The sequence below is a fragment of the Peromyscus leucopus genome, chromosome 11, assembly GCF_004664715.2.
Source record: "Peromyscus leucopus breed LL Stock chromosome 11, UCI_PerLeu_2.1, whole genome shotgun sequence".
NCBI lineage: Eukaryota > Metazoa > Chordata > Mammalia > Rodentia > Cricetidae > Peromyscus > Peromyscus leucopus.
Window position 1 is genome coordinate 7,745,903 of NC_051072.1, and position 18,440 is coordinate 7,764,342.

Genomic DNA, 18,440 nt, shown 5'->3' on the forward strand with positions numbered 1-18,440 from the left:
ACACACACACACACACAAAATCCTACAATGTCCAGTACTGCAATGTAATCAGCAGGGACAACTCTGAAAAATCATAATTTTAACAAGAGAATGGTGCCTTGGGTGAATGTATACTGTATGATACAATTTACATGAAGGGGTAAACTCTGCAAAACAGGTATAAAATTTTATTAACATGCACATTAATACAATTATAAAAATGTAGATATGATATAAATCCTACTTCTAGACATCATGTCTTCTTCACTTCTCTTGGTTGCAGCTATTATCAAACTACTATTTATGAACTTGACAGTTGGAGGTCATGTATTTTGTTTTTTGTTTTTTTTTCTTTTTTTTATAGCTTTTTAATGATTCTAGTTTATTAAGATTCCCCCTCACGCACCCACCCACCCAAAAAAAAAAACCCTAGAAAAGCATTTTCAAAAGCCGTTTTTCAAATCGCAAGTTTAACTTGAGCGCTCTCTGTGAAGCTCCACGACCCACCATTGATGAATCTTTACTGCATTTCAGGATTGTTCCTGAAGAGATACTCTGCCAGGAAGTCCACGGGGTCTTCAGGTCTCACCTTGCAACACTCATTGAGCCCCTGCATCAGCGTGGGCATCACATAGGTCATCAGGTAGTTTCTCAGGGGGATGGACTGAGCCTCCAGCAGCTCCCTCTCTTCTCTTTTTACTTCCTCTAGCCGTTTACTCCACTCCTCCCAGTGGGCTATCCTCTCTGCCATCTCGACGGCTTCTTTGTGTTCACGCTCTGCTGTCTCAGCAGCCTCCTTGGCCAGGCGTTCCTCCGCAGCCTTCTTCTCTACTTCCGCCTTTTCTTCATCTGTTAGGCCATAATTCCGAGGCTCCCCAATCTCTTTGATGAGCTGTTTGATAGCCAGTCTGTTCTGGGCATCTTCGAGTTTTCCTACATCAATGTGTATTGGGTGGATTTCAATTTCATCAAAGTAGTTGAAGACCGTCTCATCATCGGTGTTGATGTCCCGGTAGTTGCTCAGAGACCGGAGGAATCGGTCCTGGCTGTAGTGCGTTCCTGCCACGACACTCTCTGGGAGGTTCATGACCCGCTCCTTCAGAAAGTCATCAGAGGCATCCAGACCACACACAAACTCAGGTGTAGTCAATCTATCAAAGGGAAACATTTTGCCTCTGATTTCTTCTTCTTCCTCTTCATCTTCCTCACTTCCTCGTTGGGGAGTTCAAAGTCAGCCTGAGCTTCTCAAAACATGAAAAGTAAGGCAGGATGAGGTCATGTATTTTGTAACAAGCTCTACCACTGGATTTTCCTGATTTTTTTTTTCCTAATGAGATTCCATTTCTCCCTGCTGCGAAGTTCAGGGGGTATCTCAGAATAGGGGATGGAGAGATTGTATTAGCCAGAGGTTAGGGAGGGTGCAAGGGAAACAGTGTCTCCTGGACATGACCATGCTGCATTACTAATAAACTCACAGCTGTGGTCGCCTAACTAAGACATGCACAAGATCAAGCCAGTAAATAATCTATCACTGAGTAAGAAGAGGCTCATGATCCCCTGGAGACTCTTAACTGAGGAGCTACAGATAGTTGATGGTTTCTGGAGAAAGACAAGTCAGTTCTCCCTAAGGATGTGTCTCCTGGCAGAGCATCCATGCTTCAGTGGATGGCTCCACACCCAGAAGTATACGGGCAGCACAAATTAAAGTCAAAGTGTTATAGAACAAAGGAAGACATGAAGTAGGGGAGGTAGTGATGTATGTGGATCTAGGAGGAACAGGCATGAATAAGATCAAAATTATTTGTAATAGCAAGAACATGGAAACAACCTAAATGCCCCTCAACTGAAGAATGGATAAAGAAAATGTGGCACATATACTCAATGGAGTATTATTCAGCAGTAAAAAACAATGATATTATAATATTTGCAGGCAAATGGATGGAACTAGAAAATATCATCTTGAGTGAGGTAACCCAGACTCAGAAGAACAAACATAGTATGTACTGACTCATAAGTGGATACTAGATGTGAGGGAAGGGATGGCCAGACCACAACCCACAGCTCCAGAGAGGCTAGCTAACAGGAAAAGACCCTAGGTAGGACATTTATGGATGACCCTGTGAGGGACAAGTGGATTAGATCTACATGAGTGGACTGGGTGTGGGGGTGGCAGAGGGCGAGGAGTGGGGGATGAGAACATAGGGAAATGGGAGGGTCAAGCTGGAACAGGGGCAGAGTGGGAGAGCAGGGAGGAAGATACCATAGGAAAAAAAAATAAATAAATAGATAAATAAATAAATAAATAAGAAAGATCAAAATACATTGTATGAAATTCTCAAAGAATTAATAGGAAAATAATATTTGTATTATAGGTTTAAAGTACAAAGACCGTACATAGCAGTCAAATGTCACTTTTATCAAATTACATATCTTCAACATGGCATTTGACTGTTGAAGTTGACCACAACTGACTGTCTATTAAAACATTTGCCAGGTCTCATCACTGTAACTTTCTTCTCCTGTTTCTCATACCTGAAAGGAAGATGCTAGTAGCAGTCAATGCCTAAAGAATCAATACTGTCCTTGAACATTTGAAACTCTGCTTAGAAAATTCATCTCTTCTCCCCTTTATTTATTGAGTTGCTTGTTATGTCATTATGGAAATGTTATACTTTGGGATGGAAGCTGATGCTGTTTGACTTCTTTTATGTCACAAAGTTTCCACTGGGATCTCTTTCAGGGGCTGCTGTTGTCTTCTGGCATAGTCCATCAGCATGATGGCTAAGTGGGTCTATTGATAAATTTTCTTGTTGCTAATACTTTACAGAATAACTGAAAGGAGGATTTATTCTGCTCATAGTTCTATAAGATTCAGTTGGTTGTGGCAGAAGTGTGTAGTGGAATAAGGCAAGCCCCACCATGGTAGAAAGGACACAGAGAATGAGATAAGAAATACCTAGGGACAAGATGACACCAAAGACCTGTCATTCACTTACTCCAGCTATGACAGTGCCACCAGCAAAGAATCAAGCCCCCACCACATAAGGCTTTCAGGGGGCCAACATTCCATATATAAGCTACAACGGGCATGCAATTGTGTCTATATTCTCTGCTGTTTCTAAATGCTCAAGGTTCATCTTGTAGATCTCACCTACATCATAGAAGCAGTCATTCCTTTACATTTTTGTTCTTTTCATTGTTAGAAACCAGTATTGGGTTCTTTGTGTGATTATTCAAGATTGTTCAGTCTCATTCTTTGGGCATACCAGATTAAATAAAATCAAGGCATGCTATAGAGATTCTGGGCTCTTATTGATCTCATTGGTCATCAGCAGGGGGAGAGGCATTTGAAAGAGACAAATGCTTTTACTTCCCATAAAGCAAATTCTGTTGTGACCATTTCTCTTTCATCCCTCCATATCATACTGGTATTGATCTGTTGTGCCTATATCCCTTCACTACTTCCAAACAAATATAGTCCTTCATTATGGTTCTTATACATTTTCACCTCATTGACACAGGACTGAAGGCCCTCCCCAGTCTACGAGAGAAACCAGTAGTTTGCTTGACTGTTTCTAAGGCTAGGAATTATCAGTATAAGCATAATTTAACTCTATTTGTAGAGGTAGAGATGCATATTTCAAAGGTCATATAGAAATCAAGACTGCTTTAAGCCATTCAGGCTACCATAACCAACCACTATAGTGTGGACAACTACAACCATAGATTCATTTCTAACATTTGAAGCAGGAGCCAAGTCTAAGACTGAGGCACTAGCAGACTCCTTGTCTGCTGAGATCCACTTCTGGCTTCATAGATAGCTTGCTTTTGCTGATAACACATAGCAAAGGCATTGTCTCAATCTCTTCCATAGACACAAATCCTGTGTATAAGGTCTCTATCCCTATGAACAAATCATGTCCCACAGTCCCATCTCCATATATGCTCACATCATGGCTTCACTTTTAGATTAAGATTTAGGAGCACACATTCAGTCTTCATCCAACTATTTGGTTATACATCTTCTAAAATTGCAGACATTGATTTAGATATCATTGTCAGATGGCGACTGGATAGAACTAAAAGGTATTTTAGAAACTAAAAACTGCACTGCAGAAGTATGATAATCACTGAACTAAAAGGTGCTTTAGAAACTAAAAACTGCATTGCAGAAGTATGATAATCACTGAAATCCAGTTTGATGATATTTTCCATTGTTGTGGAGATAACAAAAGGCCAATTTATTATACTGTTAAATGCAGAATATTGTTTTAATCTAAGAAATTATATTAGCCACCAACCTTAAGTCTCTTCTAAATTGTTTGTTTTTACTTAGAATGGAAATCCACACCTTATCTTCCACCTTTAAAATATTTTTCTTTTTTCTTGAGAATTTTATGCAGGTATACAATGAAATACAATTCCATCTACTTCCCATTTCTCCCTGCAACTTCCCCTTTTGTCATTCCCCCAAATATCTCCTAAAAGTTCATTTATTATTAATTTTTATAGTCAGCTAAGTCTAGTTGGTGCTGTCCATACACGCATGGATGAGGAGGTGCCCACTGGAGCGCAAGAAGTCTACAAGTGGCCACATCCTCAAATGATTCTGACTGCACCCCCACAGCTGTCAACTGCCAATATCTCTTCAATAAGAATTGGGGACTGGAGAGCATCAACCTCATCTGTGCCAGAATTTTGACTGCTTCTGCAAGTGACCACAACTGGTCTAAGTTCATGAGAGGAGTAACCACATCATGTTCAGAGGACAGCATTTATTTTTTTAACAGTTTAATAACTAGCCAAGAAGGACTGAAGTTCCAAGCTTCCATTTTTCTACAAATACTTACAAATTCTAAAGGAAAAGAGATGATTAATGGGTGTAAACACCCTAGAATGTGTGGCCTGTGGATCCAGTTGAAAGGTGGCCAAAGCCACATATTAGTCAAAAGCATTTCAACCTGCTGTGAAATGCACCTGCTAATAAAAAAAAAATAAAGTCTCAGGGCTGAATAGATGACTCCATGGATAAAGTGCTTGCTACATAGCATTAGACCCAGAGTTTGGATGCCCAGAATACCTAAAAAGCTGCCACAGCAGCATATGCCTGTAACCCCAACATAAGAGACAGAAACAGGCAGAATCTGGAGCTTTCTAGCCAGCCAGACTAGGCAAATCAGTGACATTCAGACTCAGGAAGAGAGTGTCCAAAGTAAGGTGGAGGGCAGACGCCATGGCTCAGTGAATAAAGAGGCTTGCCGCCAACCTTACCATCTGTGTTTGATCTCTGGGACACATGTGGTAGAAGGAGAGAACTCCATTACCACTTAAACTCCACCCCTAAGAGTTCTGATGCCCCGTTCTGGCCTCGGTGGACACCTGCACACACACACACATACACACACACACACACACACACACACACACACACACACACACGCACGCACGCATGCGTGTATGCATGCATACACACATACATACACAGATGCACACACACACAGGCACATACACAAGTACAAAATAATAAAAAAGATTTTTTAATAGACAATGGAACAGATGTTCATTTTCCTGTGTTTGTGTCAACACAACTTCATCTCTTTTATTGCTTTTTTCTAAGCATTTTTGAATTTTTTCCTCCTCTATTAAATGTAATAATTTGTAAGTGAATACATTAAATAATATATATAATCATAAGTGGTTTTTAATTATCAGTAGCCGTTTTTGTATGGTGGCTTTAGATCTTTGGAGAACATTCAATACATAGACTGAATTTCTTAAGTAATAAATTGGTATAAAGTCTCAATATTTCACTAGAGACTTTAGAAAAAATACCTAAATTATCATTAAGGAACAATGCTTTTTATATTGAGAATCTTTAAAATGGTACTTGAAATACTCATCTGGGGATATAAATGAGTGTTTTTACAAGAGTATGCAATTTGTGATTCATTTGAGTCTTACAGGATCCATTTGGTAAAAATAAATAAATAAATTACATTTTTCCATTATGATTTAACTAAGTTATTCTCCCTGATTGACATTTGTGCATTCTTAAATATTTGCATAGATAATAACAAACTGTTTTACTTAGAAAACAAATGCAAAAGCATTCACTTAATTAAATCTTTATGCAAAAAAACTAATTCAAAATGCTCTGGTTTCTTTTCCTCTACTTTAGCATGATAGTAACTTCATTTCATCACAAAAATAAACTATACACATCGTATTTTAAATCCAAACCCAAATACAACTTGATTTGTCAAGTCATTTTTCCTGAGTTGGTATGTTAAGTAAATCTTGCAATTAAAATATAGCTGCTAACTTTTACCGTGTAAAACTACAACCTCCTAATTCTTAGTTTACAAGTCTTAACACAAAATACAAAGTTTTCAACTTAATATGCTCACCTTCACGCTGCCTCTGCAAGGCTGACACACTCTATGTCATTTGTAGAGATAATAAAGATGCTACCCAAAGAGGGCTGAAGAAAGCTCACACCAGCTCAGAGGCTCATTGCGCATCTCTTTGCCACTCAATTTCACTGTTGTCTTGTTTGTGATATGAAATGTGCCGAGCATATTTGCACCCTGAGAGTTAGGAACATGACAGCGCTGTTCCTGAGAGCTAGCTGGTAAGCACTCACCCTCACACCACTGTTATCACACATTTATGAAGACCAGAACTGACAAAGCAGGGCTTGTCTGTGAAGGGGTGGTCTACAGGCCCAGACAACCCTGAAAATCTCAGGGTCTCATTGAAATGGAGATATGTTTATCACACGAACAGACTTTGCTAGCAGTTTGGGCAGGTTGACAGATGAGATAAAAATTTCATTCTTCTGCATGTAAATATCCAGCACTCCCAGTACTAGCTACTTGTTAAACACACTGTCTTTTCTCCAATGTGTATTTTTGACATCTTTATCAAAATCGGGCAGCCCTAGGTGCTTGGACTTACATATGGTTCCTCGGTTCTACTCTATGGAACCACATGTCTGCTTTTGTGCTGGTACCGTGCCATTTTCTTTGCTGTGACTCTGTAGTGTAACTTGAAGTTAGGAATGGCCACACTTCTAGCAGGGGCTGTGGGGAAAGGAGGAGAGAATGGTGCAGCCACTGTGAAATCAGTATGGACCTCCTCAGAAAGCTGGAGACAAATCTACCAAAGCAGTCAGATATCCCACTCCTGGGAGACAGACAAAGGACTCTATCTTACTAGAGAGATACATCTCATTCCTTGCTAATCGCATCTCTATTCCTGAGAGCTAGGACATGGAGTCAGCCTAGATGTCAATCAACTGATGAATAGATAATGAAAATGGGGTACATAGACACAATGGAATTTCGTTCAACCGTAAAAAATAAAAAAAGTGAAACTGTAAATTTTGCAGTTCAAGCTTCGCATCAGAGATGTCTCTTTGCGCGGTAAAGAGCAGTTAACACAGAAATTCACAACTGGTCCAAGTGCAAATACTAAATGCCTGTGGAGCGATCAGTATAAGTATCTGTACCATCCACCTCCCGAAGCTCGTAGAACACTGTAGAAGAGGAAGTGAACGAAACTGTAAGAGATCAGGGAGAACCGGTGTGAGACAGCGTCTCCTGAGCATGACAAGAACGATGGAAGAGGGAACTCGCACAGCTGTGGTTGCCTGCACAAGACAAAGCCAGGCCACACTCCAGCAGGGAGAGAGCAGCCCCCACCCCTAGCCGGGGAGTTATTGGCAGTTGATTTCCACTAGAAAAGGTAGAGTACCTTTTCTTTAAGAGGGTCTCTGGGAAGGAAACCATTTGGTAGTGGATGGCCTAATACTCAGGCATATGTGAACAGCACAAACTCAGAGGGTTATTAAAAAAATAAGATTGAACATGGTGGTGAACACCTTTAATCCCAGTCCTTCTGGGGCAGAGGCAGAGCTATCTCCATGAGTTGGAGCCCAGCCAGGTCTATACAGAGAGTTCCAAGCAAGCCAAAGCCACATAGTAAGACCCTGTCTCAAAGTTAAAATAAATAAACAAAAAAGGACTTGAAAATTGGAGGGCTATGAGTGGAGGGGAATTCCAAAGGAATTGGAGGAAGAATGGGGGTGACTATGATCAAAGTAAACTGTATTCATGGATGAAATTCTCAATGGGTTAATTAAAATATACCAGAATTTTGACATTCTATACTGGAAAACCTAATGAAATTAAGGTGTTTTAGTTAGGTTTTTTTTTTTTTTTTTTTTTTATGGTGAAGAGACACCATGACCACAGGAACTCTTATAAAGGAAAAACATTTAATTGGGGTGGCTTACATTTTCAGAGGTTTAGTCTATTATCATCATGGTGGGGTGACATGGGCTGGGAGTATGGTGGCCTGGAGGCAGGCATGATGCTGGAGAAGGGGCTGAGAGTTCTTATATCTTGGCTTACAGGCAATAGGAAGTGGTCTGTCTCACTGGGCATGGCTTGAGCATATATGAGACCTCAAAGCCCGCCTCCACAGTGACACACTTCCTCCAACAAGACCACACCTGCTCCAACACAGCCACACCTCCTAGTAGCGCCACTCCCTTTTGGGGGGCCATTTTTTTTCAAACCACCACATAGGGGAAATGTATTTTGGACAAATTTGGTTTGAAAAATGAAGAAATAACCTTTAAACTATCACTACTGTAAAGTGACTTTTTCTTGGTCCAAAATCTACAAATTACAAATTTAAAACCTCACTCAGTAAATCAATTGACTTATAGAATCCATGATGCTTCACAGCCATTCAAGAAAACAATGATTTAAAATTCACAGTCCAACTATGCAGCACCTATCCAGACATCTTGCTGACTGAGAGATACATATGCCTTTGCTGATGCTCTAAGAAGATGAAAAACTGTGCGTTTGTCCTTGGCCAGTTATAGAAGCCTATGCATGGGAAAACGAAATGACTAAGTCATCTTCTCCAAGACAATTGTATCACAGAGCTGAACGTGCGTGGTTGCTCTCTGTTGTCACCAACTTTACCTCTGCTGAAGTCGCTCTCATCTCACTAGTGTCCTCATAGGGAGAAGAAAGAATACATTCATGTACAAATGTAGGACCTAAAAATAACAAACCTTTTTTTTTCTGAATTCAGAGTGTTCATCTCTCCTTAGCAATTACACAGATCACTACCATGGAAAACATACCAACAAAAAAAATCTGGAAACCCACCTAAGCGTAATTACTCTCCATATTTACCCAGATCCCTTCCGAGGAGCCTATACCCCAGTCTTAATTCAGAGCTAATAGAGGTCAGAGGAAGGGTTAATAGCCTGCAGTTCAACATTCATTAAGTCATTCTCTGATCATTAAAACATCCTAAAACAGCTTTGCCTTGAAGTTTTAATAGCAATATATGGAGACTTGCTGTTCTCAAACACTAATAATGTTCTTTTATGACACTAAGGAAGCTTGTGCACCCAAAAACTAACATTAATCTTGATGAACTCTCAGTGTGAATTTAAATCTATGACATTTTGTGCTGTGGGATGTTCTCTATGCTGTGAATATGTTGCTCTGATCGGTTAATAAATAAAGTGCTGATTGTCCAGTAGCCTAGCAGGAAGGGAAAAAGAGAGAGGAGAATTCTGGGAAGTAGAAAGCTGAGTCAGGAGACGGTGCCAGCTGCCGCCATGAGAAACAAGATGTAATGTACTAGAAAGCCACAAGCCACGTGGCAACTTGTAGATTAATAGAAATGGGTTAATTTAAGATGTAAGAACTAGGTAACAAGGAGACTGCCACAGCCATACAATTTATAAGTAATACAAGTCTCTGTATGTTTAATTGGGTCTGAGCAGCTGTGGGAGCCGGGTGGACACAGGAATACTCCAGCTACAATTTTGTCCATCAGAACTCTCATGGTCATCAAAAAATAACACTTAGTGTCAGTCTTTGGGATCAGTCAATCCGCTGGATGTTGCTAGAGCTTGCCCTAGGGCTAGCTGGGGAGATCCCTCTGACAAACATCATCCCAGTCTGTTCAGCTAACGTTGACTAAAAATCTATAATGGGATGTTCCTGAGCTGGAGCATGATAACGAATAAAGTATATATGCCTGCATGGAACCTATATTCTAACCACTTGGGAGATCCCTGGCCCACAGAAGATAAACTATCTAGTAGATAGTAAAAGGAGTCACATGCTAGTATAGGTCGCTAAAACATTTATGTGTATAAACACATAAAATTTTAGAAGTATAAAATAGTGCTTTCAATTGTCTTTTAAAAAGCATTCATGCTCCTAAATATTTTTAAAGACTGGAGGATTCATACTTAATAATGGTTTCTTCTGAACTAGATAAGAATAATAAATAATAAAAAGTGGTAAAAGGAGAATCATTGGGTTATGTAAAATCTCTCTGAGTTTCTTTTTAATTATGCATTTATTTTGTATGTGCATGTGCACACATGGGCGTACATGTGAAACTGCCCCAGGGTAAGTGTGAAGGTCAGAGGATAAGCTACAGGAGTCAGTGGGTTCCAGGAATCAAATTCAGGTTGTTAGAAATTCAGGTTGGTGGAAAATGTCTCTACCCAAATGTTTCACCAGCCCTCCCTCTCTGATTTTTTAAATATGACAACTTAGAACTATAAAATTTCCCCTTCGCTTCTTTTTTAAGGATCTCTATCTTGTTCACACAGGCTGTTTTAAGGTCTTGGTCTTGTGCTTTAGTTATGTTAGAATATCCAGGACCTGCTGTGGTAGGGTTGTCAGACTCTAGTGAGGACATATTATTTCAGCTGTTAGTGACTGTATTTTTTCCTCTGGCATCTAGGCATCTGGAATTGGGAAGATTATAGTTCTAGGTGTTAATATCTGGTTTTGTCTTTGCTGGGTGGATGTTCCTTGGTTTCTGTTTCCTCTCTGGTTTTTAGAAGAGTGTGGTAGCTGTGTTGCCTGTAGGAAATTTTCTGTGGACCTGATAGGTGTGATCATTGGGGGTTCCAGGCAAAATGGGTTTCTGGGTATTGGGAGCTGACAATTATAAATGGGGAAAGTCTAGGGGTCTGAGGGGGCTCACAGCACAGAGGAAAGCAGAGTGTCCCTCCAGAATCTGCTTATTTAGTCTCCTTGGATTGGGGGTAGAGTGAAGGTCTGCTATAGAGCTGGGGATGAGACTGGGGGATCCGATCTGGAAGAGCAGAAGGAGAGGTGAAAATCTGCAATTGCCTACCTGCTTCCCTGGCAGGAGTGGCCTGCTGGAGTTGGGGGCTGGGATAAAGCAAAGAACCTGGGAGAGAGGGGAGGAGGGGAGGGTTTATGGGATCCACAGGAGATGTGGGCAGGGAGGGAAGGAAGACTGCAGCTCATGTTCTGATGCAGAGCTAGGAATGAGGTGGGGGAGGGCACTGGATTTGGAGGGAAGGAAGGAGTGGTAAAGGTCTTCAGTTAGCTTACCTGTTTCCCTGTTCAGCTCAACAGGTGTGTTCCCAAGGAATGCTTGCCGGTGTTGGAGACTGGGATAATGGGAGGAGTTGGGGGAAAGAAGATTGGAGAAGTTCTTTGTGGTTGCTGGAGATGGGTTCCACTAAGAAAAGGAGACTGTAACAGGTATTCTGCTACAGAGCTGTGGATGAGACTGGGGGATTGGATCTAGAAGAGCAGAAGGAGAGGTGAAGATCTGCAATCGCCTACCTGCTTCCCTGGCAGGAGTGACAACCTCTGCTCGAATGATGGGTGGGTTCACAGGGAGGCAAAATTTCCTTGTGGAACTATATTCTAGAGAGTCTGGCTGGTTGTCCTGTCACTTCTACTTGATTCTAAAATTTTTACAATTTCTTCTCTCTCTTTTTTTTGAAATCAAGGACCTACTGTTTAGTCAACACTGTATCATTCAGTTTCCAAATATTTGTGTCTGTTTTGTGCTTTCTTTTGTTATTGATTGCTATTTTTATTTCATTGTGATCTAATAAGATCAAAGAATTGTCTGACCATTTTTTTAATTTGTTAACATTTGTTTTATGCCCTAAACTATGGATCAATTTTAGAAACAGTTCTATGCATCACTGAAAAGAATGTGCATTCCCAATCTGTGGATAGGATTTTCTAAGAATATCTGTTAAATCCAGTTCACCTATGATATATGTTAACTCTGAATTTTGGGGGAATATTTAATTTGGAAGACTTATTTTAAAATAACAATATGATATTGAAGTCTCCCACTGTGATTGTATAAGGACCTATTTGACTTTTCATGCCTTATGATTTTTTATATGAAACTGGAGGCCCCAAGATTCTGTGTATACGTATTTATAGTTGTTACATATTTCAATGAGCTGCTCCCTTTATTACTATGTGGTGGCTTTCTTTATCTCTTCTGGCAAGGTTTAGTTTGAAATCTACTTTGTCAGAGAGGAGATCAACTACACCAGCTTGTTTATAGCCTCTATTTGCTTAGTAGGCTGATTTCCACCCTTGAGCTCTCAGAATTTGGATGTCTTTGCTAGTGAGGTGTGTCTCCTGAGGACAACAGACAGTTGATTCATGCTTTTCATCTAAATTAGACTGCATCCTCTAATTGATGATGTCATTTGCATTTAAGGATTTTTATTGAGAGAGATGTTCTATTTTCCCTGGGATTTTTCAGTAGTTTTTCTGTTTGGTTGGCTTGTTGGTTGTTCCTTTCTTCTTCCCCTATATTATGATTTGCTATGTTGTACATAATGGTTTCCTTCCCAGCTATCATCTATTCATCTATTAGCCTCATGAAATCTCCTTCCTGTCTTCTTATGGATGCAACTCTACTTCTTCCTGCTCTGTGTATAGTGTTCCCATCAGTATTTTCTACACAAATGGCCTGGTGAGTACTGATTACCTTAATGTGTGCTTGCTTTGAAATGTTTTTATTTCTCTATCAACTTTAAGAGACAACTTTCCTGGGTGCACAACAATCTTGGTTTACAGCTATTGACTTTCAGGACTCTAACTCTATCATTCAAGCCTTCTGTGACTTTTAGGATTGCTGGCAAGTGATCTGGTGCTCTTCTGATGTTCCTTCATTTGCATGTAAGTTGGCATTTTCCCTTACAGTATTTCTGTTCTGTTCATTCATTTGCTCATTTAGTGTGTGTGTGTGTGTGTGTGTGTGTGTGTGTGTGTGTGTGTGTGCGTGAGTATACACCATGGCAAGGAGACCAGAAGAGTAATTTCTCCCCTCTGCCATATGGTCTCAGAGATCAAACTGAGGTCATCAGGCTGGGCAGTAGATGTCTTTTCTCACAGAGCCATGTATCTCACCAGTCCCACTTAGAACACTGAGTATTGTTTGTTTGCTTCGTATTGTTGACATTTTCATTATGTTATGAAGATGCTCTTCTTTTGTAATATCTATCTGGAGTTCCAAGTGCCTCTTATTTTTAGATGTTCAATTCTTTTTCTAGAGTTCAGTGAGATGACATCTGTTCTCTGGTTGCCAATATTACAGAAGATCTATTTACTCTGGTTATCAGTTGACCATCCACTATCACCAAACATACTAACTGTGGTAACCTACCTTTGCCTAAAGTTATGACAATGACCTAAGCAAACAATATAATGATGGATGGCTAGGTCCACGGTAGTGATAATGAAACTGTAGACATTGTCATTAAATTTTCACATTAGATTCTAGATTCTAGACACCCTTCTGTCTCACAGCTGACTATGATATTGAGGATGCTAGCACATATGGGAGCTGGTAGACTGACTGAAAATAAGAGCTCTACAGCTTGCCCAACATAGAGGGTTAGGATGTGTAATTAATTAGCTGTCTATGAGTAACCCTGAAAATAATACCAGTAAACTCAATATTTCACCAAGCTGGACTTAGATAAACTCTTTTCTTTGGTCTGGTGGTCCATATGAATAGATATGCCTTTTTATCAATCTAGAAAAACAAATGCAACATGAGACATGCATATTGCTAATTACAACATTTAACAAAGATATCAGGTAGAATGACTGTAACAGCCACCATCTTTGTCAGTATAAGTATGGCTACTTGGAAGAGATCTTCAAATCAGGGTGATTGACTATTGATGTTCCCTTATAGAAAGAGATGTGGAAGAACATTGGACCCTCCTGTAACTCTCTGCCAGCTATATGTGATTCTGTCTCAGTTGCATGTGTTCTCAGGACCTCAGGAGGTACTATAGTTACACAGACTCTGTAATGTTAAACAATTGGGAGATTCCATCAATTCAGTGACGAGGAAGTCATCATCTATGCTGGGTGAAATTTTCCAATAGTATGGCTGCTTTGGAGTTATCCATGGTCATGTAAGTTACCCCTCACCCATGGTCTGTAAGTAAATCAAGTAAACTAACTCATTAATTCTCCAAGTTAGACTTTGGTGGAATTGCACTTTGGTCTGTCATTGGTACCCTATCTGGGATAAAGGGTGGGATAGAAAGGAGTTATTTGTCTGTGTATCCAGGAGAAAGTTCAGGCAACAAGGGCCGCAGGTATATTTGGAGGGTTGGAGAATAAGCTGCAGCTTGAGAGCCATGCCTTTCAGTTGGAAGAGATTAACATTGTTTCCCCCTTAGGTTCCTTTTGTACTTACAAAATGAACAAGTATCAAGAAAGATTATAATGATTGGAAATGTTAAATATTTATACTTCCTGATTCAACCTAAACCTATTTATCATAATTATAGAGGTTACTTTAGTCAGATGTTTTATAGTTAAGGCAAGAAATCTAAATTTGGGGTCTTTCATCATGTGAAATGATTGCCTCCAAAATTCTTATGCATGTGCATACACAGACGCTATCTGGTGTCCACACCACATCCCTGTAAGCAGCTGCCTTTGAAGGAAAAGGATAGGGGATGCCATGATTTAAAAAAAAAAAAAAAAAAAAAAAACTCTGCAAGTCCTAGGGAAGAAGTGAGGCAGGGTAACAACATCCTCTCATTTTCAGTTTATGAAATGTGGGGAATGAGTTAAAGGGACGGGGGACTGGAGGCAGGAAGCAGATGGGAGCTGTTTGTTGTGTGGTACATGTGAGAAATGGGGCTGCCCTGACATGAGACTTAAATTAAAGAAACATTAGGAATATGGCATCTGCAAAGTCTGATGACTGAACACATGAGGGAGTGGAAGAAAGAGAGGAATCTACACGTCAGTCAAAATAGTCAAGCTATTCCCAGCCTGTAAACATCGGAGTGTGTCTATTCCATCTTCAATTCCTTCGATGCTCTTATGTCTGTTTAGTTCTCTGACTTACAATCATTTAAAATTGTAACTAAGCGTTTCCTATTCAAAATAATTTTCAAGGAAGTATTGACAAAAGGGATTTTCTTTTCTTCTTTTTAACTCATACTTTCTTCCAGAGATCTCCTTCTGACCGGCATTGCTATGAAGCTCCCTCTGCAAGGAGTGTGTTGATATTTGTAATCTAGTTATAAAAATGTTAGCCTTCACCTGTATTAATAAACATCAATTCAGGTATGGTCCAAGGACACCATATTCAAAGGAAATATTGAAATAAATTGTAACACATAGATGACATATTTGTAAGTATTGTTCAAAACTCAATACCTAGTATTTAAGAAACACTTGGTCTTTTAATATTCACTAATCTTTGTATCTTTATTTTATTTGAAAATTAAATTTCTATGAAGGGTAACAGTATGCCATTTTGTAGTAAATGTCTTTAGGGAAAGGTCACACTCTTCCATAGAGATATGTCAAGGCTAATGGACATATTCAAAGGTTAAATTTCAGGGCCCTGCACCAAGTTTGATTCATGCTGTTTTATAATTGCATGCCTGTGGCTACCTCAGTTGGTTAGCACACCATACTAATGAGGCCAGTGGCAAAAGTTCAAATCCCTAGGCAAGCAATTTGTTTTTCTCTGCTTGTGGTCATGACTATAACACTTATCCCAAGTCAGGCATCGGAAATGTGTGTCCATCGTCATAATGTCAAGGGAGAGTACAAATGCCCAAATGAAAATCTGTCCTTTTTATTAGAAAATGCTGCAAAATATACATGCAAATTATTTGGGGACAGTGGTGTCACCTTCAAATAAAGAGTAGAGCATTCCTCACAGTACTGCAACAAAGTTTTTGCCAGCAGCAAGTCATAAATGTCATCAAGAATGATGATCTTAAATTAGATTCCCCATGAATAATTTCATCATTTTTCATCTTGGACCAAACAACACTAAATTTACCATTAAGTAAAAACTATGCGAAGTACACATTTACCTGCTTCCTTCCTGTCTCCCACTGCTGTTATGGGGATGAGTCAGACAGTATCTTGGAGGCATTTTAAAATGATAAAATATTAATCCCTCTTGTCCTCTTCAGGCTCAGCAGGGCAGTAGATATATTGAGTTTTCACAAGCTGAAAGCCATGGCTGGTATGCAATTCAGTCTTGAACAACAGTCAATTCAAAAAATGAAAGCAGAATTTCAAGCCTGAAATTGAATGAAATAGTTGAAAGAAAGTGTTTAGAGGGAGCTAAATGACCAAGTGGCAGCATGAAGTACATGGAACATTAGTAGCTCCAGTATAACCATCCCTATATGCTCAGCTTACCAATGTTCACTGCTAAATTGGGCTTTGGAAATGATCATCATAGGAAGAAATTCATCCAAGAGTTTTAATGGCTTTATGAACAAAAACTTACCCTGGAACACATCTGTGACGTTGAGACTGATGTCCTTCAAGAGCTTCTGCAGAGGTGGGCTTTAGATAAAGAAAAAGGATCAGAAAAACAAGAATTGCACAGTGAGGGTCTGGCCATGTTTGTAGTTGGTTGAACCCAGAAACCACAATTCAAGAACCCTCTCCATAACAATAAATGTATATCCCCCCATTTCCTTGCATCCTTGTCAACATCTGTTATCATTTGTTTTATTAATCTTGATCATTCTGTCTGTGGTAAAATGAAATCTCAAAGTAGTTTTAATTCACATTTTCAGGATGGTCAAGGATGTTGAACATACTTTAAAATGTTTCTCGTTTGTACATCATCTTCTGAGAACTCTATGTTTGGTCCCCTTTCTGCCTCTGCCCTGTCAATACAAAGGCAAATCTGGGAATGGAGCAAGACAAGGGGAACACACCCAGAGTACTAAAGAGGAAATGACTTAAATTATCTAGACAGATTTCAACTAGAACTGACAAGACACTCTTCATTACTGCTGTGGCAAAATATTGAAATAACTCACTCAAGATTCATGAAGTTTTTATTCTTGGGGCATTTTCTATAAAGGCTAATAGAAAAAGTTTTACAAGGTTCTCCATTTTTCCATCCATCCATCAATCCATATTTCTTTGAAATGAATAACTGATTACAGAATACCTGATTGTTTAAATATATACAAAGAATTTCCTCTTCCAGAGGTCAGGGATCATAACCAGGTAGTCTCCTTAGGTTTGTGACATTTCTCAAATGTGAAGAAATATTCATGAATATGGAGAAAATTAGTAAGAAAAGATCATCCAGAAAATCATTTTTCAAACATAGAGGCTAATTTTATTGCTAACTATCATAGTTGGCTCTTTATGATGAAGATTATTTCTGAGAAACAAATATAGGTCAGTCTATTTACTTCATGGGGAAAATGACCTCCAGGTATAGTAAACTTTCCATTGCCAAAGTAGTACAAAATTAGATGACCATCTGCCAGATACTAGCTAATATTTTCATTGAGTAAAATATTTCTAAAGGCACCTGCTATGAACACTAAATAATTAACCTACTTTATGAGTATCAAACTTACTTGGAGACATCTTAAAAGACAATGAATCAGGGCTACTTCTATGAATACACACACACACACACACACACACACACACACACACACACACACGCACACCATGGAGTATCTGTGAGCTCAATTCTAAAGTACTGCTTTGGTTTCTATTTGCAAAACTATAGAGTCTTACCTCTTAAAAAGGACATGGAGAACAGGAACTGGACTTGGGCTGCAACCACCTATAACATAGGCAACAACAAATGAGAACAGGATGGGGAAAGGCATCAGTAGCCTCTTGCTATGTCAATACTGTTCTTTATTGGCTATATCTAGGGACACTCAGAGATGCTGGAGAGGAGAGCCAAGAAAACAGAACAGGGCAGTTCACAGCACCTTAGAGCCATGGCTCTTTATCAGCTGGATCATAACTATATTTTTATTTTAACAAGAAGTACTGTCATGTTCAGTGACTTTGGGTTGCCTGTCTGTCTTGGCCACGATATGTGTGCCCACACTCTTCTGTGACCTGTCCTGTGCAGTAATTATCTTTCCTGAAAGCACATTTGAAAGAAAGGACAAGAGAAAGGCTACCTGCTTTGACAAATCTGCTTTCTTCACTGTGACACAAGTAATGTTTCAATTTTTTTGAAAGACCAGTGTAAATCCATAATACCTCCAAAAGTCAAGAAAGAATAAAATTCTATGGAGCCATCACTATATCAGATGAGAACAAGAACACTTGAGAATGAGA

General features: G+C 39.4%; 1 protein-coding gene across 1 annotated transcript; it reads right to left on the reverse strand.

Annotated features, from left to right (window-relative positions):
- Window positions 1-404: 404 nt before the first annotated feature.
- LOC114692436 (adenylate kinase 7-like) lies at window positions 405-17,974 on the reverse strand. The gene is made up of 4 exons (XM_028868159.2): window positions 17,880-17,974; window positions 16,615-16,673; window positions 7,490-7,540; window positions 405-1,191 (listed from the first exon to the last, which is right to left on the reverse strand). Exons 1-4 carry the CDS (start codon window positions 17,972-17,974, stop codon window positions 500-502), a joined length of 897 nt encoding a protein of 298 aa, XP_028723992.1. The 3' UTR covers window positions 405-499.
- Window positions 17,975-18,440: the final 466 nt, after the last annotated feature.